The sequence below is a fragment of the Chrysemys picta genome, chromosome 17 (assembly GCF_011386835.1).
Source record: "Chrysemys picta bellii isolate R12L10 chromosome 17, ASM1138683v2, whole genome shotgun sequence".
NCBI lineage: Eukaryota > Metazoa > Chordata > Testudines > Emydidae > Chrysemys > Chrysemys picta.
Window position 1 is genome coordinate 1,592,609 of NC_088807.1, and position 14,934 is coordinate 1,607,542.

General features: G+C 62.1%; 1 protein-coding gene across 1 annotated transcript; it reads left to right on the forward strand.

The window, feature by feature from the left end:
- Positions 1-317: 317 nt before the first annotated feature.
- On the forward strand, positions 318-14,813 carry LOC101938456 (cytochrome P450 2C19-like). Its single transcript, XM_065571647.1, has 9 exons — positions 318-847; positions 3,763-3,925; positions 5,007-5,156; positions 6,613-6,773; positions 9,054-9,230; positions 10,611-10,752; positions 11,558-11,745; positions 13,108-13,249; positions 13,803-14,813. Exons 1-9 carry the CDS (start codon positions 668-670, stop codon positions 13,982-13,984), a joined length of 1,485 nt encoding a protein of 494 aa, XP_065427719.1. The 5' UTR covers positions 318-667; the 3' UTR covers positions 13,985-14,813.
- Positions 14,814-14,934: the final 121 nt, after the last annotated feature.

Genomic DNA, 14,934 nt, shown 5'->3' on the forward strand with positions numbered 1-14,934 from the left:
CATATTCAATTGTCTCCCAAACGCTGTGGGGGCTCAGGGTGGAGTTTGGGTTCCTGAGACCCCCCCATTGGTGAAGTCAATGGGAATTCTGTGGGGAGTCAAAAGGATGTCAATGGGGAGTCAACAAGAAGTCAAAAGGGCCAAGGGGAAATCAATGGGGCGTCAACAGGAAGTGAACGGGACATCAATGGGATGTCGACAGGAAGTCAATGTAGCCAATAGGAAGTCAATAAGGAGCCAACAGGAAGTCAATGGGGCCAATGGGGAGTCAATGGGGCGTCAACAGGAAGTGAACGGGACATCAATGGGATGTCGACAGGAAGTGAATCAGGAAGCCAATGGGAAGTCCACCTGGAAGTCAGTGAGACCTTGGGTGGGCTACGGGCCACAATATACCCCACAATGAGACCTCAGTCTTAGCTGGGTCCTCCAGGCACTACCGTAATGCATGTAATAGCAATAGTGTAATGAATACGACTCTCACCCTTGAGCAATGTTTCCCTTCTGAATCGCTGGCAGAGCCGGAGACGCCTGCTCCAGGGATCCAGCGGGCGAAGCCGTAACCACAGTAGTCTGGGTGGGTGGCACTGCGGTTAATTATTACCTGTCCTGCCACCAAGCAGATCGGGCAGCTCACCCGGCCGGAGCGGCCGAACCCCGTTCCACCATGGAGCTGTCTGGAGTCCTCTCTCTGCTCCTGGGGGTCTGCGTCGCATGCCTCCTGTTGGTTGCCTCGTGGAGAAAGGCGCTGGCAAGGAGGAATCTCCCCCCGGGTCCCACACCGCTTCCCTTCGTCGGGAACATCCTGCAGCTGGACACCAAGGCGTTGGCCAAATCAATCCTTAAGGTGAGTGACCATTACACAGGGCCAGACGTCACTTGGGAGGGAGCAGGGTCTAGCGGTTAGAGCCAGGGGCGCGGGGGGCTGGGAGTCAGGACGCCTGGGTTCTCACCGCACTTGTGGGCAGGGAGTGGGGGCTGGTGGGTTAGAGCAGAGGGTCTGGGAGCCAGGACTCCTGGGTTCTATCTCTGGCTCTGGAAAGGGAGCGGGGTCTAGTGGTTAGAGCAGGGGGGCTTGGAGCCAGGACTCCTGGGTTCTCGCCCCAGCTCTGGGAGGGGAGTGGGGTCTGGTGGTTAGAGCAGGGGGCTGGGAGCCAGGACTCCTGGGTTCTCTCTCTGGCTCTGGGCGGGGAGTGGGGGCTGGTGGGTTAGAGCAGGGGGGGGGGCTGGGAGCCTGGACTCCTGGGTTCTATCTCTGGCTCTGGAAAGGGAGTGGGGTCTAGTGGTTAGAGCAGGGGGGCTTAGAGCCAGGACTCCTGGGTTCTCGCCCCAGCTCTGGGAGGGGAGTGGGGTCTGGTGGTTAGAGCAGGGGGGCTGGGAGCCAGGACTCCTGGGTTCTCGCCCCAGCTCTGGGAGGGGAGTGGGGTCTGGTGGTTAGAGCAGGGGGGCTGGGAGCCAGGACTCCTGGGTTCTCTCTCTGGCTCTGGGCGGGGAGTGGGGGCTGGTGGGTTAGAGCATGGGGGGGCTTGGAGCCAGGACTCCTGGGTTCTCTCCCCAGCTCTGGGAGGGGAGTGGGGTCTGGTGGGTTAGAGCGGGGGGGGGGGGGGCTGGGAGCCCGGACTCCTGGGTTCTATCTCTGGCTCTGGAAAGGGAGTGGGGTCTAGTGGTTAGAGCAGGGGGGCTTGGAGCCAGGACTCCTGGGTTCTCGCCCCAGCTCTGGGAGGGGAGTGGGGTCTGGTGGTTAGAGCAGGGGGGCTGGGAGCCAGGACTCCTGGGTTCTCGCCCCAGCTCTGGGAGGGGAGTGGGGTCTGGTGGTTAGAGCAGGGGCCGGGAGCCAGGACTCCTGGCTTCTATCTCTGGCTCTGGGCGGGGAGTGGGGGTCTAGAGGTTAGAGCCGAGAGTCAGAACTCCTGGGTTCCTCTCCAGGCTCTGGCAGGGTGGTGGGGTTTAGTGATCGTTCCAAGTCACTTTGCCCCTCTCTTCCTCAGTTTCCCCAGCTGTCAAACTGACCAAACCATCCCCTTCCCTGAGGTCTGCAGAGCACTGTAGTCCATTGAAGGCGGGGTACCTCGCCACCTGGGTCTGGGGAGAGCCAGTCCACCTCACAAGCTCATAACGTCACATGCACTAATGACACACGTATATGGATAGAACAGTGACTTTCGGCCGGCCAGAGCCTTTCCCCCGATACCGCACCCGGCCTGCTTGAGATGCAAATCACAAGTGAGGAATAATGGGGGTTACGGGTGCTCCCCCCAGGTACAGGTCACACCGGGGTTCACGTGGGACCCAGCGCAGCTCGTTGGCTCCCTCTCGTGGCCGGGCCCAGGTCAAGCGGTGGAAGTTTGGGCTTTCAGACCCCGAGGTTCCCCCTTCAGCCTCCCCAGGGGTGACCTAGTTGGGGGTTTTATCGCCTGATTGTGGACCTGACCCCCTCTCCCCCACGGCCATTCAGAAATTGTCTCTTACTACACTTCCATGGGGCCTGTGACCTCTGTGTTACCGTAATACACCTAATAGTGGTGACAATCCGTGCGAGGATCCGGCAGCTCTCCGTGCGACCCGTCCAATTCTCCCCACCGGGCTCCTGGAGGAAAGGAGCCGAGGCGTTTCCAGCCGGGAATGAAGGTGAAGAATGGGCCAGCGTGGCTAACGCAGCACGAGGCGGACCGAACCCCTCCAATAAATGGCACGGGCCGGGCACTGGTTCGCGGCTGGCGCGGACGCGCAGGGGACTGCCTTGGGCCCGGTAACGGCTGGAGGTTTGCTTTGCCTCTGGCAGTGCCGGGACTTCACCCCCAGAGAGAGGCAGGCCCTGCCGCCGGGCGCTCACAGGAAGGAGCTGTGCATTCCAAGGGACCCCATCTCATCCGGCCCCCGATATCCCAGGCCGGAGATCTGCCCCCGCAGAATCCCTAGGGCAGATCTTTTAGAACAGCTGCCAGGCTCGACGTAAAGCCGCCAGGCCTGGAGAACACGCTGTGCCCGCTGGCAAAGGGTCCCCCTGGGTAATTGCTTTCACGCTGCAAAATGTACATCTTATTTCCAGTCTGAATTCCAGCTTCAGCTTCCAGCCTGCGGGTTGTGTCAGCCCTTCCTCGGCTCGCTCGTTGTTAACTATTTGCTCCCCATGTCGGTACCGAGAGACCGGCGTCTCCTGCTCTTTGCTAGGTTTTTGAATCCTCCGCTCATTCTCGCAGCTCTTCTCCGAGCCCCTCCAACTGATCAGCGTCTTTCTGGAATGGTGGGCACCGGAACGGGACACGGGATCCCGGCCGCGGTCGCACCGGGGCCAAACACAGAGGGGAAATCACCTCTCTGCTCCCACCGGAGAACCCCCCGTGGATGTGTCCCAGGATCGCATGAGCCCTTTTGGCCCCAGCGTCGTGCGGGGAGCTCACGTTCCGCTGATTTTCCGCCCAGATCTTTCCCCGAGTCCCTGCTCCCCAGGAGAGAGCTCCCCAGCCGGTCCGCACGGCCGACGATCTTGGTTCCTACATGTGAACGTTTACACTGAGCCGTGTTAAAATTCAGTGCGCCCAGCTCCCCAAGCAATCCGCATTATTCTCCCTGTGCTACAGAGGGGGAAATGGAGGCCCAGATAGGGGACGTGACTTGCCCAACATCACAGAGTCCAGGTCTAGCCACAGAAGCGCGCGGCACACACCCCCACCCAGCACGCCAAGTGCCGGTTTTGGAGAGCCGGCGGCTGGCACAGCCCCGCGACAGCTCCCCCACCCACTTCCTCACTGTCTGTTTCAGTTCCGAGATGTGTACGGCCCCGTGTTCACCCTGCAGCTGGGCTCGGAGCGGGCTGTGGTGCTGTGCGGCTACGCGGCGGTGAAGGAAGCCCTGGTTGACCACGGGAAGGAGTTCGGGGGAAGGGGGAACATGGCCACAGCCGCGAGGATCACCAAAGGGTTTGGTGAGGAAAATGTTCCTTCCCGGGAGAACGTGCCCATACTAGGCTGGTGTGAATCACACGGGACAGATGGTCTAATAGCTAAAGCTAGGGGCCAGGACTCCTGGGTTCTCTCCCCGGCTCTGGGAGGGGAGTGGGGTCTAGTGGTTAGAGCAGGGGGGCTGGGAGCCAGGACTCCTGGGTTCTCTCCCAGCTCTGGGAGGGGAGTGGGGTCCAGTGGTTAGAGCAGGTGGGGGCTGGGAGCCAGGACTCCTGGGTTCTCTCCCCGGCTCTGGGAGGGGAGTGGGGGCTGGTGGGTTAGAGCAGGGGGGGCTGGGAGCCAGGACGCCTGGGTTCTCTCCCTGGCTCTGGGAGGGGAGTGGGGTCCAGTGGTTAGAGCAGGGGAGTGGGAGCCAGGACTCCTGGGTTCTATCCTTGGCTCTGGGAGGGAAGTGGGGGCTAGTGGGTTAGAGCAGGGGGGCTGGGAGCCAGGACTCCTGGGTTCTCTCCCAGCTCTGGGAGGGGAGTGGGGGCTAGTGGGTTAGAGCAGGGGGGCTGGGAGCCAGGACTCCTGGGTTCTCTCCCAGCTCTGGGAGGGGAGTGGGGGCTAGTGGGTTAGAGCAGGGGGGCTGGGAGCCAGGACTCCTGGGTTCTGTTCCTGGCTCTGGGAGGGGAGTGGGGGCTAGTGGTTAGATGAGGGGGAGGGGGCTAGGAATCAGAGCATCTGGGCTCTATTTTCAGCTCTGTCATTGACTCCTTGTGTGACCTTGGACAGGTCACGCAGTGCCTCAGTTTCCCCAGTCTGTAAAACTGGGGTACCGTTAGTGGCCTCTTTCCCTGGGGAGATGCGACTCTTAGCTTTCATTTTATAAGGCTCTGCTGATGCTCCTCACGCCCGACCCGCAGCACCCCTGCTATCCCTGCCCTGCCTACCCCAGCTCTGCCGGTGCCCCTCAGTCCCGCCCTGCAGTGTCCCCCGGGTATCCTGTTACGGATCTGCTTGAGCTTGTCTCTTGGCGATCCCTTCCTGAGCATCTCCCGGTCAGCGGGGGGGCACGTGGGTCTCTTTGTCCTGCTTCACCCTCCCTCCTCCCCCACCCTCCAGGAATGATCTTCGCCAACGGGGAGCGGTGGCAGCAGCTGCGCCGGTTCTCCCTCACCACGCTGCGGAACTTCGGCATGGGGAAGCGATCCATCGAGGAGCGGATCCAGGAGGAGGCCCAGTGCCTGGTGGAGGAGCTCGGGAACACAAGGGGTAGGTGCTTCCTTCTCACCCCCGTTCCCAGCGTCTCAGCCTGTTTGCTGCCTGTTCAGCTCTCTGCTCCGATTTCTCCCTGTGAGCCGGTGGAACTCACGGCCACAAGCTCAGAGGCTCGCGTGGTGAAGGAGGCCAGCCGCCGGTCCATCAGCCAGGATTAAAGACAGCCAAGTTTAGAGCAAGGCCAAGGGAGGACGGATGGGCTCTGGGCTGGGAGTCAGAACGCCGCGGTCGGTTCCGGCCTCTGCCACAGGTTCCTGGTCTCTGCCTCTCTCTTGGCCTCATATCCCGACTATCTGCAATGCGGAAAGACCCTGTCCTTTGTCTGTTCGCACTAGGAGCTCTGTGTATCTGGGCAGTGCCCGGCCCGACGGGGCCCTGATCTCGGCCAGGGTCTGGGCAGCATGCGGTGCGACGGGGCCATGATCTCGGCCAGGGTCTGGGCAGCATGCGGTGCGACGGGGCCATGATCTCGGCCAGGGTCTGGGCAGCGCCTGGTGCGATGGGGGGCCCTGATCTCGGTTGGGGTCTGGGCAGCGCCCGGCCTGACGGGGCCCTGATCTCGGCCGGGGTCTGGGAAGCGCCTGGTGTGACGGGGGGCCCTGATCTCGGTTGGGGTCTGGGCAGCGCCCGGCCTGACGGGGCCCTGATCTCGGCCGGTGTGTGGGCGGCACCCGGCCTGACAGGGCCCCGATCTTGGCTCGGGTCTGGGCAGCGCCCGGCACGACGGGGCCCTGATCTCGGCCGGGGTCTGGGCAGCTCCTGGCGCGATGGATCCCCATCTGTGATGGGGCCACTAGGCGCTACTGTAATACACCTAATAATAAGGATTAAGCCTTGGGCCATAAGCCAGCCGGATAGTCCCCATGGGGTGGTAGAAGAAACCTCTGCAAGTTATTCCTGAATTGCCCAGCAGGGCACCTTCCACTCTTCCCCCTTCCTCTAGCCCAGTGACGCTCTGATCCCCGTGGTCAGGAGTCAAATTAGCGACCAATGTTACCCCAGAGAGTCACAGGCGTGCGAGTTAAGTGAACTGTCCAATCCGGTGTCCACAGCCTGCCAGGCAGATGGGTTCGTTTCGAGCTGTCTCTATTAGTCATACAGAAATCAGTGAAGAACTTCGTGCAAGTTCATCACATGCGTGGTTACGAGCATAGGAGAAGTCTCCTGATTGGTTAATAACGTCGATCGGTGACTAATTGACTCACACGCGTGTTAATGTCACCGGCTGCAAGGAGATACGTTACGGAGCCTGGGTCGGGTATCGCGGCTCTAAAGCACCTGGCGAAGGCTGCGGGGGGGGGGGGGGGGTTCCTGGCCCTGACCCCGCAAGCTAGTCCATTGCCCGGCCTATGGGCTCCCCTGCCCTCTCCATGGTGCTGAAAGTCCCAGCATCATTCGCAGCAGGAATCCGCTTTCCTGGGCCCTGTGGAGCTCTCTCCCCTTCCCCCAGGCTCGCCCTTCGACCCCACCTTCCTCCTGGGCTCCGCCGTCTCCAACGTCATCTGCTCCATCGTCTTCGGCAACCGCTTCGACTACCAGGACCAGGAGTTCCTCACTCTGCTGAGCTGTATCAACCAGAACTTCCGCCTGCTGAGCTCCCGCTGGGGCCAGGTGGGGGCGCTGCCCGGTGCCTGGGGGGGACCGAGTGAGGGGTGGACAGAGAGCTGGGGGTGCCTGGGCATGGACAGACAGATGGGTGGGGGTGTGGATGGGTGGATGGGGGTGGATGGGGATGGCGGGATGGGTGGATGGATGGAGGGGTGCGTGGGGAAGGCGGGATGGGTGGATGGATGAAGGTGTGTCTGGGGAGGGCGGGATGGGTGGATGGCTGGAGGGGTGTCTGGGGAAGGCGGGATGGGTGGATGGCTGGAGGGGAGTCTGGGGAAGGCGGGATGGGTGGATGGAGGGGTGTGTCTGGGGAAGTGGGATGGGTGGATGGATGGAGGGGTGTCTGGGGAAGGCGGGATGGGGGGATGGATGGAGGGGTGTCTGGGGAGGGCGGGATGGGGGGATGGATGGAGGGGTGTCTGGGGAAGGCGGGATGGGTAGATGGCTACAGGGGTGTCTGGGGAAGGCGGGATGGGTGGATGGCTGGAGGGGTGTCTGGGGAAGGCGGGATGGGTGGATGGATGGAGGGGTGTGTCTGGGGAAGGCGGGATGGGTGGATGGATGGAGGGGTGTCTGGGGAAGGCGGGATGGGTGGATGGATGGAAGGGTGTCCGGGGAAGGCGGGATGGGTGGATGGCTGGAGGGGTGTCTGGGGAAGGCGGGATGGGTGGATGGAGGGGTGTGTCTGGGGAAGTGGGATGGGTGGATGGATGGAGGGGTGTCCGGGGAGGGCGGGATGGGTGGATGGATGGAGGGGTGTCTGGGGAAGGCGGGATGGGTGGATGGATGGAGGGGTGTCTGGGGAAGTGGGATGGGTGGATGGATGGAGGTGTGTCTGGGGAAGGCGGGATGGGTGGATGGATGAAGGGGTGTCTGGGGAGGGCGGGATGTGTGGATGGACGGAGGGGTGTCTGGGGAAGGCGGGATGGGTGGATGGATGGAGGGGTGTCTGGGGAAGGCGGGATGGGTGGATGGATGGAGGGGTGTCTGGGGAAGGCGGGATGGGTGGATGGATGGAGGTGTGTGTCTGGGGAAGCGGGATGGGTGGATGGATGGAGGGGTGTCTGGGGAAGGCGGGATGGGTAGATGGCTACAGGGGTGTCTGGGAAGGGCGGGATGGGTGGATGGATGGAGGGGTGTCTGGGGAAGGCGGGATGGGTGGATGGATGGAGGGGTGTCTGGGGAAGGCGGGATGGGTGGATGGCTGGAGGGGTGTCTGGGGAAGGCGGGATGGGTGGGTGGATGGAGGGGTGTCTGGGGAAGGCGGGATGGGTGGGTGGATGGAGGGGTGTGTCTGGGGAAGTGGGATGGGTGGATGGATGGAGGGGTGTTTGGGGAAGGCAGGATGGGTAGATGGCTACAGGGGTGTCTGGGGAAGGCGGGATGGGTGGATGGATGGAGGGGTGTCTGGGGAAGGCGGGATGAGTGGATGGATGGAGGGGTGTCTGGGGAAGGCGGGATGGGTGGATGGATGGAGGGGTGTCTGGGGAAGGCGGGATGGGTGGATGGACGGAGGGGTGTCTGGGGAGGGCGGGATGGGTGGATGGATGGAAGTGGGTGTCTGGGGAAGGCGGGATGGGTGGATGGATGGAGGGGTGTCTGGGGAAGGCGGGATGGGTGGATGGATGGAGGGGTGTCTGGGGAAGGCGGGATGGGTGGATGGATGGAGGGGTGTCTGGGGAAGGCGGGATGAGTGGATGGATGGAGGGGTGTCTGGGGAAGGCGGGATGGGTGGATGGACGGAGGGGTGTCTGGGGAAGGCGGGATGGGTGGATGGACGGAGGGGTGTCTGGGGAGGGCGGGATGGGTGGATGGATGGAAGTGGGTGTCTGGGGAAGGCGGGATGGGTGGATGGATGGAAGTGGGTGTCTGGGGAAGGCGGGATGGGTGGATGGATGGAGGGCTGTCTGGGGAAGGCGGGATGGGTGGATGGAAGGAGGGGTGTCTGGGGAAGGCGGGATGGGTGGATGGATGGAGGGGTGTCTGGGGAAGGCGGGATGGGTGGATGGAAGGAGGGGTGTCTGGGGAAGGCGGGATGGGGGGATGGATGGAGGGGTGTCTGGGGAAGGCGGGATGGGGGGATGGATGGAGGGGTGTCTGGGGAAGGCGGGATGGGGGGATGGATGGAGGGGTGTCTGGGGAAGACGGGGTGGGTGGATGGATGGAGGGGTGTCTGGGGAAGGCAGGATGGGTAGATGGCTACAGGGGTGTCTGGGGAAGGCGGGATGGGTGGATGGATGGAGGGGTGTCTGGGGAAGCTGCCCCCTTCCGGGTCTCTTGCAGCTGTACAATGCGTTCCCGACGCTCCTGGCCGCTCTCCCCGGGCGGCACAACGCCATGTTCCACAACGCGGACACCCTCAAACGCTTTGTGTCGGAGCGAGCGAAGCGGCACCAGGACTCGCTGGATCCCAGCTGTCCCAACAGCTACATCGACTGCTTCCTGCTCCAGATGGACCAGGTAATGGCGGCGACCGGGACGGCCCTGGGCGAGGGAGTTCAGTGCCCCCTCGCTCCCAGCTGCCCTGGGTGACCCCGGGGAAATCCCTCTATTCCTGCGTCCCCTCCTACCCTGTGTCTGTTCTGCTGGGCAGCTCTTTGGGGCAGCGACTGTCTCTGGGTCTGGGCAGTGCCCAGCGCAACAGGGCCCCAATCTCGGTCGGGGTCTGGGCGGCGCCCGGCGTGACAGGCTCCTGATCTCGGCTGGGGTCTGGGCAGAGCCCGACACAACGGGGCCCCAATTTCGGCTGGGGTCTGTGCAGCGTCCGGCGCAACGGGGCCCTGATCTCGGTTGGGGTCTGGGCAGTGCCCGGCGTGACAGGGCCCTGATCTCGGGTGGGGTCTGGGCAGCGCCCGGCACAGCGGGGCCCCAATTTCGGCTGGGATCTGTGCAGCGTGTGGCGCAACGGGGCCCTGATCTTGGCTGGGATCTGTGCAGCGTCCGGCACGATGGGGCCCCGATCTTGGCTGGGGTCTGGGCGGCGCCTGGCGTGATGGGGCTCTGATCTCGGCTGGGTCTGGGCAGCGTCCGGCGCAACGGGGCCCTGATCTCGGTCGGGATCTGGGCAGCGCCCGGCGCGACGGGGCCCTGATCTCGGTCGGGGTCTGGGCAGCGCCCGGCGCGACGGGGCCCTGATCTCGGTCGGGGTCTGGGCAGTGCCCGGCGCGACGGGGCCTGATCTCGGCTGGGGTCTGGGCAGCGCCCGGCCCGACGGGGCCCCGATCTCGGCTGGGGTCTGGGCGGCGCCTGGCGTGACGGGGCCCTGATCTCGGCCGGGGTCTGGGCGGCGCCTGGCGTGACGGGGCCCCCATCTCGGCTGGGGTCTGGGCAGCTCCCGGCGCGACGGGGCCCTGATCTCGGCTGGGGTCTGGGCAGCGCCCGGCGCGACGGGGCCCTGATCTTCGCTTTGGGTGATGCTGTTTCGTATCGTAGCCCTTGGTTCCTGTCACTCCCTCTTGCTTCTGATGGAGCCTCTGTTCTTCCTTAAATCAACCGTCTTGTGTTTTATTCGAAGTGCTCCCTGGGTGGCCTGTTAGCGTGTTTTAAGGGGAAGCGGAGAACGGGGGCAGAGGGGCCGGGATTTCCGTGGGACGCCGGTGTCGGGGGCTGGCTGGCTGACTCGGGGATTGAGGGATTGTTAATCTGCCGGGCAAAGGCAGGGCTGGCGCAGCCCAGAGGAGAGGGCTTGGACGATCCCCAGGCTGGTGCTGTTTGGGGGCTCACACCTAGCCGGCACTGCAAGGTCCCCATTGCTCGAGGCTGGGGGGGGGTCGCAGTCCTGGGTACCCCGAGAACTGTCCCAGTCTCTGTTTGGCCCTGTGCTCCTCGCCCGCCCCCCAGGAAAAGCAGAACCCCGACACCGAGTTCACCACCGAGAACTTGGTCATGACGACGCTGGAGTTGTTCTTCGCTGGGACGGAGACGGTCAGCACCACCCTGAGATACGGGATCCTGCTTCTCATGAAGTACCCCGAGATAAAAGGTAGGCCGGGGGGGAGGGGGGGGTTGCTAAGGTGCTGGCCTGGGACTTGGGGGCCGTGGGTTGAAGTCTTGGCCTCACTCGGTGCCTCGGTTTCCTCATCTGTGACCCCTGTGCTGGGAAGGAGAAACCCACTGGTGTTTCTGAAAGGGCCCAGGTCTGATAAGCATACGGGGCGCGGTCCCCAGCTGGTGGGATTTGGGGCTCCCGTCGTGAAGAGGGGAAATGAGACTCTCCCGTTCGGAGAGCAGGAGGGGCACAAGCGGGGCAGACCTGGGGGTCGTGGTGAGCTGTGAAGAGCCTCCGGACATGGGGCAGGCTCTAGGGGGCCTGAAAAGAACTCATCCATCAATAACAATGTCCTTCATTCGCAGGGCGGAGCCTGCGGGTACGTACCGGGGTGGGGCGGGGGAGAGCAGGAGGCAGCCTTAACAAAGCTTGAACAGGGTGTCAGGCCCGTTTCAACGGGGTGAAAGGGCCAGGCTGTCTAGCAGCCCCACAGATTTCTGGCCCCATAGAGGCCAGTGGAGCAATGTCAGATTATACCCGCTGGGAACTTGGCCCAACGGTGCCCATCCTAACCTACAATGTTGCTTGGACAAATACAGTGCAGATGTGTTGGGTGTGTTTCTCTCTCCCTCACACCAGTTTGAATCTGGAGTCACTCCATTTGCTGGTAGCAATAGTAGGCTGTTATCTTCTATGTGACTGGGGTTTCGTCGGTGTGGGAGCTAGCGCAAATGGAGGATCCAGACCGTTGTTCCTGCCACCCCCGCATTTGGGCTCAGTCTTGTCCCTCCTGGTGCAGAGAAAGTTCACGAGGAGATTGACCGGGTGATCGGGCGGTCCCGCTTGCCGGCCATCGAGGACCGGAGCCGCATGCCCTACACTGACGCCGTGATCCACGAGGTGCACAGATTCGCGGATGTCCTCCCCATGAGCCTCCCGCACGTCACGACCCAGGACGTCCAGTTCAGAGGATACGCGATCCCCAAGGTCGGGCTCCCGGTGCCAGGGCGAGGGTAGGGCCAAGGCGCTGGGGAATGCTGTGATCTCTCGCTCGCCCAGGACCAACCCTGCCCCCTCCAGCCCCTGGTCCATTTAAATCCATGGGAAGTCCCTCCCTGGCAGACCGTTTCACTCATGTTTTCTCGGTCATCCACCGTGCGATGCACCAGATTGGCAGCCTCGTTCCTGTCATGCCATGTGCTGCATCCAGCCAGCTGTTCACTCCCCCCGAACCTCGGACATGGGGGGCAGGCACGTCAGGCGTGGGGTAGGGAGGGGTATGGCCAGAGGTAAAGCAAAGCTAATCAAAATGGGGGGGAGGGACTGTTTTTTTTTCTCTGTGGAAAATTTTGATGAAAACAGGGAAACATTTCAATTTTGGGGCAAAAATTTGAAAACTGAAAATTTCTGGCTGAGAACTGAAACATTTCAATCCCCAAATGCTGCTGCAAAGCTTCATGGGAGATGTAGTTCGAGTGCCGCATGTCCCATTCTCCTCTACAGGCCAGGCTTCCCGATCGGACTACACCTCCCATGGTGCACCACAGAATCCCCTCCTGGCACTGCATCATGGGAGTCCTTGGCCGTGGTGCACCATGGGAGATGTAGCTCGGGTTCCTCATGCTCCCATTCTCCTTTATAAGCCGGGCTTGCTGGTCAGACTACATCTCCCAGGTTGCACCACAGTGTCCCCGCTTGGACGAGGAGAGCTGCTGCATCCTGGGTGTCCCTAGCCATGGTGCATCATGGGAGATGTAGTCCAGATGGAAAGCCTGACCCGTAGGGGAGAATGGGGACACGAAACAACCAAACTACAACTCCCACGAGGCATTGTGGCAGCATTTCTGAATCAAAATACTTCGTTTTGTTTTTGTTTTTTTTTAACGAAAAATCTACGTTTTCTGCAGGAAACAGGCATTTTTGGTGAAAATTGTTTAGTCAAAACCTCCGTTTTCCGTCATTTTGATGGAAAATTTGCAACCAGCCCTAATGCGACTGTAACCCACACCCACGCTGTCCTCTCCGGTGCTGACTGAGGGAGCTGCACCTTTTAGCATCCTCTGTAGGGGCTTTGTGCCTTAAGCTCCAGAGGTAACAGGTTCAATCCCCATGGCTGGCGACCCACACGAAGCCCTGGCTGTCCCCAGCTGGTGTCCATCCTCTGCACAGGCTTCACTGGATGTGCGCAGAGTGACGGCCGACCGCTAAGCAAAAGGGGCTGGGCGTGGGGTGGCAATGGTTGGAAGATGACCCTGGGCTCGGCTGGTGGCCTCCCCCCACATCTAGGGGTAGGATGTGTTGGCTCTGGCCGCGTCCCATCATCTCCCAGGTGGTTTTCTCTGTTCCCAGGGCACCACCGTCATCCCCTTGCTGACCTCAGTCCTCCAGGATACAAGCCAGTTCAGGAACCCGGACGACTTTGACCCTGGGCATTTCCTCGATGGGAACGGGCACTTCCAGAAGAACAGCGCCTTCATGCCGTTCTCTGCAGGTACAAGGCGTGGATCCACATTCAGGAGTGGAGGAGGCCTAGCGGTTAGAGCAGGGGGCTGGGAGCCAGGACTCCTGGGTTCTCTCCCCGGCTCTGAGAGGGGAGTGGTGTCTAGTGGTTAGAGCAGGGGGCTGGGAGCCAGGACTCCTGGGTTCTCTCCCCGGCTCTGAGAGGGGAGTGGGGTCTAGTGGCTAGAGCAGGGGGGCTGGGAGCCAGGACTCCTGGGTTCTCTCCTGGCTCTGGGAGGGGAGTGGGGGCTAGTGGTTAGAGCAGGCGGGACTGGGAGCCAGGACTCCTGGGTTCTATCCCCAGCTCTGGGAGGGGAGTGGGGTCTAGTGGTTAGAGCAGGGGGCTGGGAGCCAGGACTCCTGGGTTCTATCTCCAGCTCTGGGAGGGGAGTGGGGCCTGGTGGTTAGAGCAGGGGGGGCTGGAGCCCAGCAGTCCCGTTTCCCTGCTCTGACTGTGCCCTGGTCTCTCTCAGAGCTGGGGCCAGTGAGTACTTACTCCTCGGGTTTCCCTCTAACCCCGCTTGCTGTCCTGTCTCCTCTCCCAGGCAAGCGGGTGTGCCTGGGCGAGAGCCTGGCTCGCATGGAGGTCTTCCTCTTCCTCACCACCATCCTGCAGCGCTTCACCCTGCAGCCGCTCGGCGACCCGGGCGCCCTCGACGCCAGCCCCGTGGAGAGCGGGGTGGGGAACATCCCCCACCCCTACGAACTCCGGCTGCTCCCGCGCTAGAGTGCACCCACCTCAAACTCCCCCCCCCAAACCCCCTCCCGTAAAGCTGAGGACCATGGGTAGCGCAGGCACCCCTAGCTCAGGGAGGCTAGCCCCCTGCCCCCCCATTCCACTGGAGGCCCCGCCCCTTCCACCCGAAGCCCCACCCCTTCCACCTGAGGCCCCACCCCCTCTTCCTAAGGCCCCACCTCCCACCGCCACTTCTGCCTCCCCACTCTCGCTGGCCGGCCTGCCAGTGCAGCCCCAAACCCCAGCCAGCCCGTCGGTGCCAGAGCAGTCCAGAGGAATCTCAAGTCCTGGGCAGCCGGCCGGGGGCGAGCCCTGAGCCCGGGCCACCCAGAGGGGCTCTGAGCCCTGAGCCCTGCCGAGGAGCCCCGGGAAGAAACACAGGGTAGCAAACTGCTGACTTGTGAAGAAAAGGACGAGGACGCTGAATTGGATTTTTGCAGCGTAAGCGAGACGAAGGGGCGGCGTGGTGAGATTTCTCTTGGCCCGTGTCGCTAAGCGGCGATTTCGCCGCCCACGCAAACCGATGAAAAAACACGCGCATCCGAATTCCCAGCCAGGCAAAGTCAGCAAGAGGCTGCGTGAGAACTTTTTGCAGGGCTCTCGTTATAAAGCCATAGAGCTTTGAATTGCATCAGCTACTGGCATTAAGTAATCATTGTCTGCCCCCCCCCACTGTGTGACCCCCCCCCCACTTATTTCCCACAACTGTGAACATTTAAATTGATACAACTCGGGGGAACGCGTCAAACAAAGCATTTTGAGCAGCTGTGAACATTTACATTTAAAAAAATGCTTAAAAATAAACACCGATATAATCCATCATCATTCTACAGAAATTCTGCTAAGCCGAGATCTAAGGCGGCAGAAATAGTTTTGGGGTTTGGGGGGCTGGGGAACGCGAACGGAAGAATTGGTCAATACAACCCCCGGCCGGGTTTTCG

Excerpts from the sequence above, each read along its gene's own strand:
- LOC101938456 (XM_065571647.1), top strand. The coding sequence starts at position 668 with ATGGAGCTGTCTGGAGTCCTCTCTCTGCTCCTGGGGGTCTGCGTCGCA. Across the intron at positions 848-3,762 it reads TGGCCAAATCAATCCTTAAG|TTCCGAGATGTGTACGGCCC; the intron begins GTGAGTGACCAT and ends TGTCTGTTTCAG. Across the intron at positions 6,774-9,053 it reads TGAGCTCCCGCTGGGGCCAG|CTGTACAATGCGTTCCCGAC; the intron begins GTGGGGGCGCTG and ends GGTCTCTTGCAG.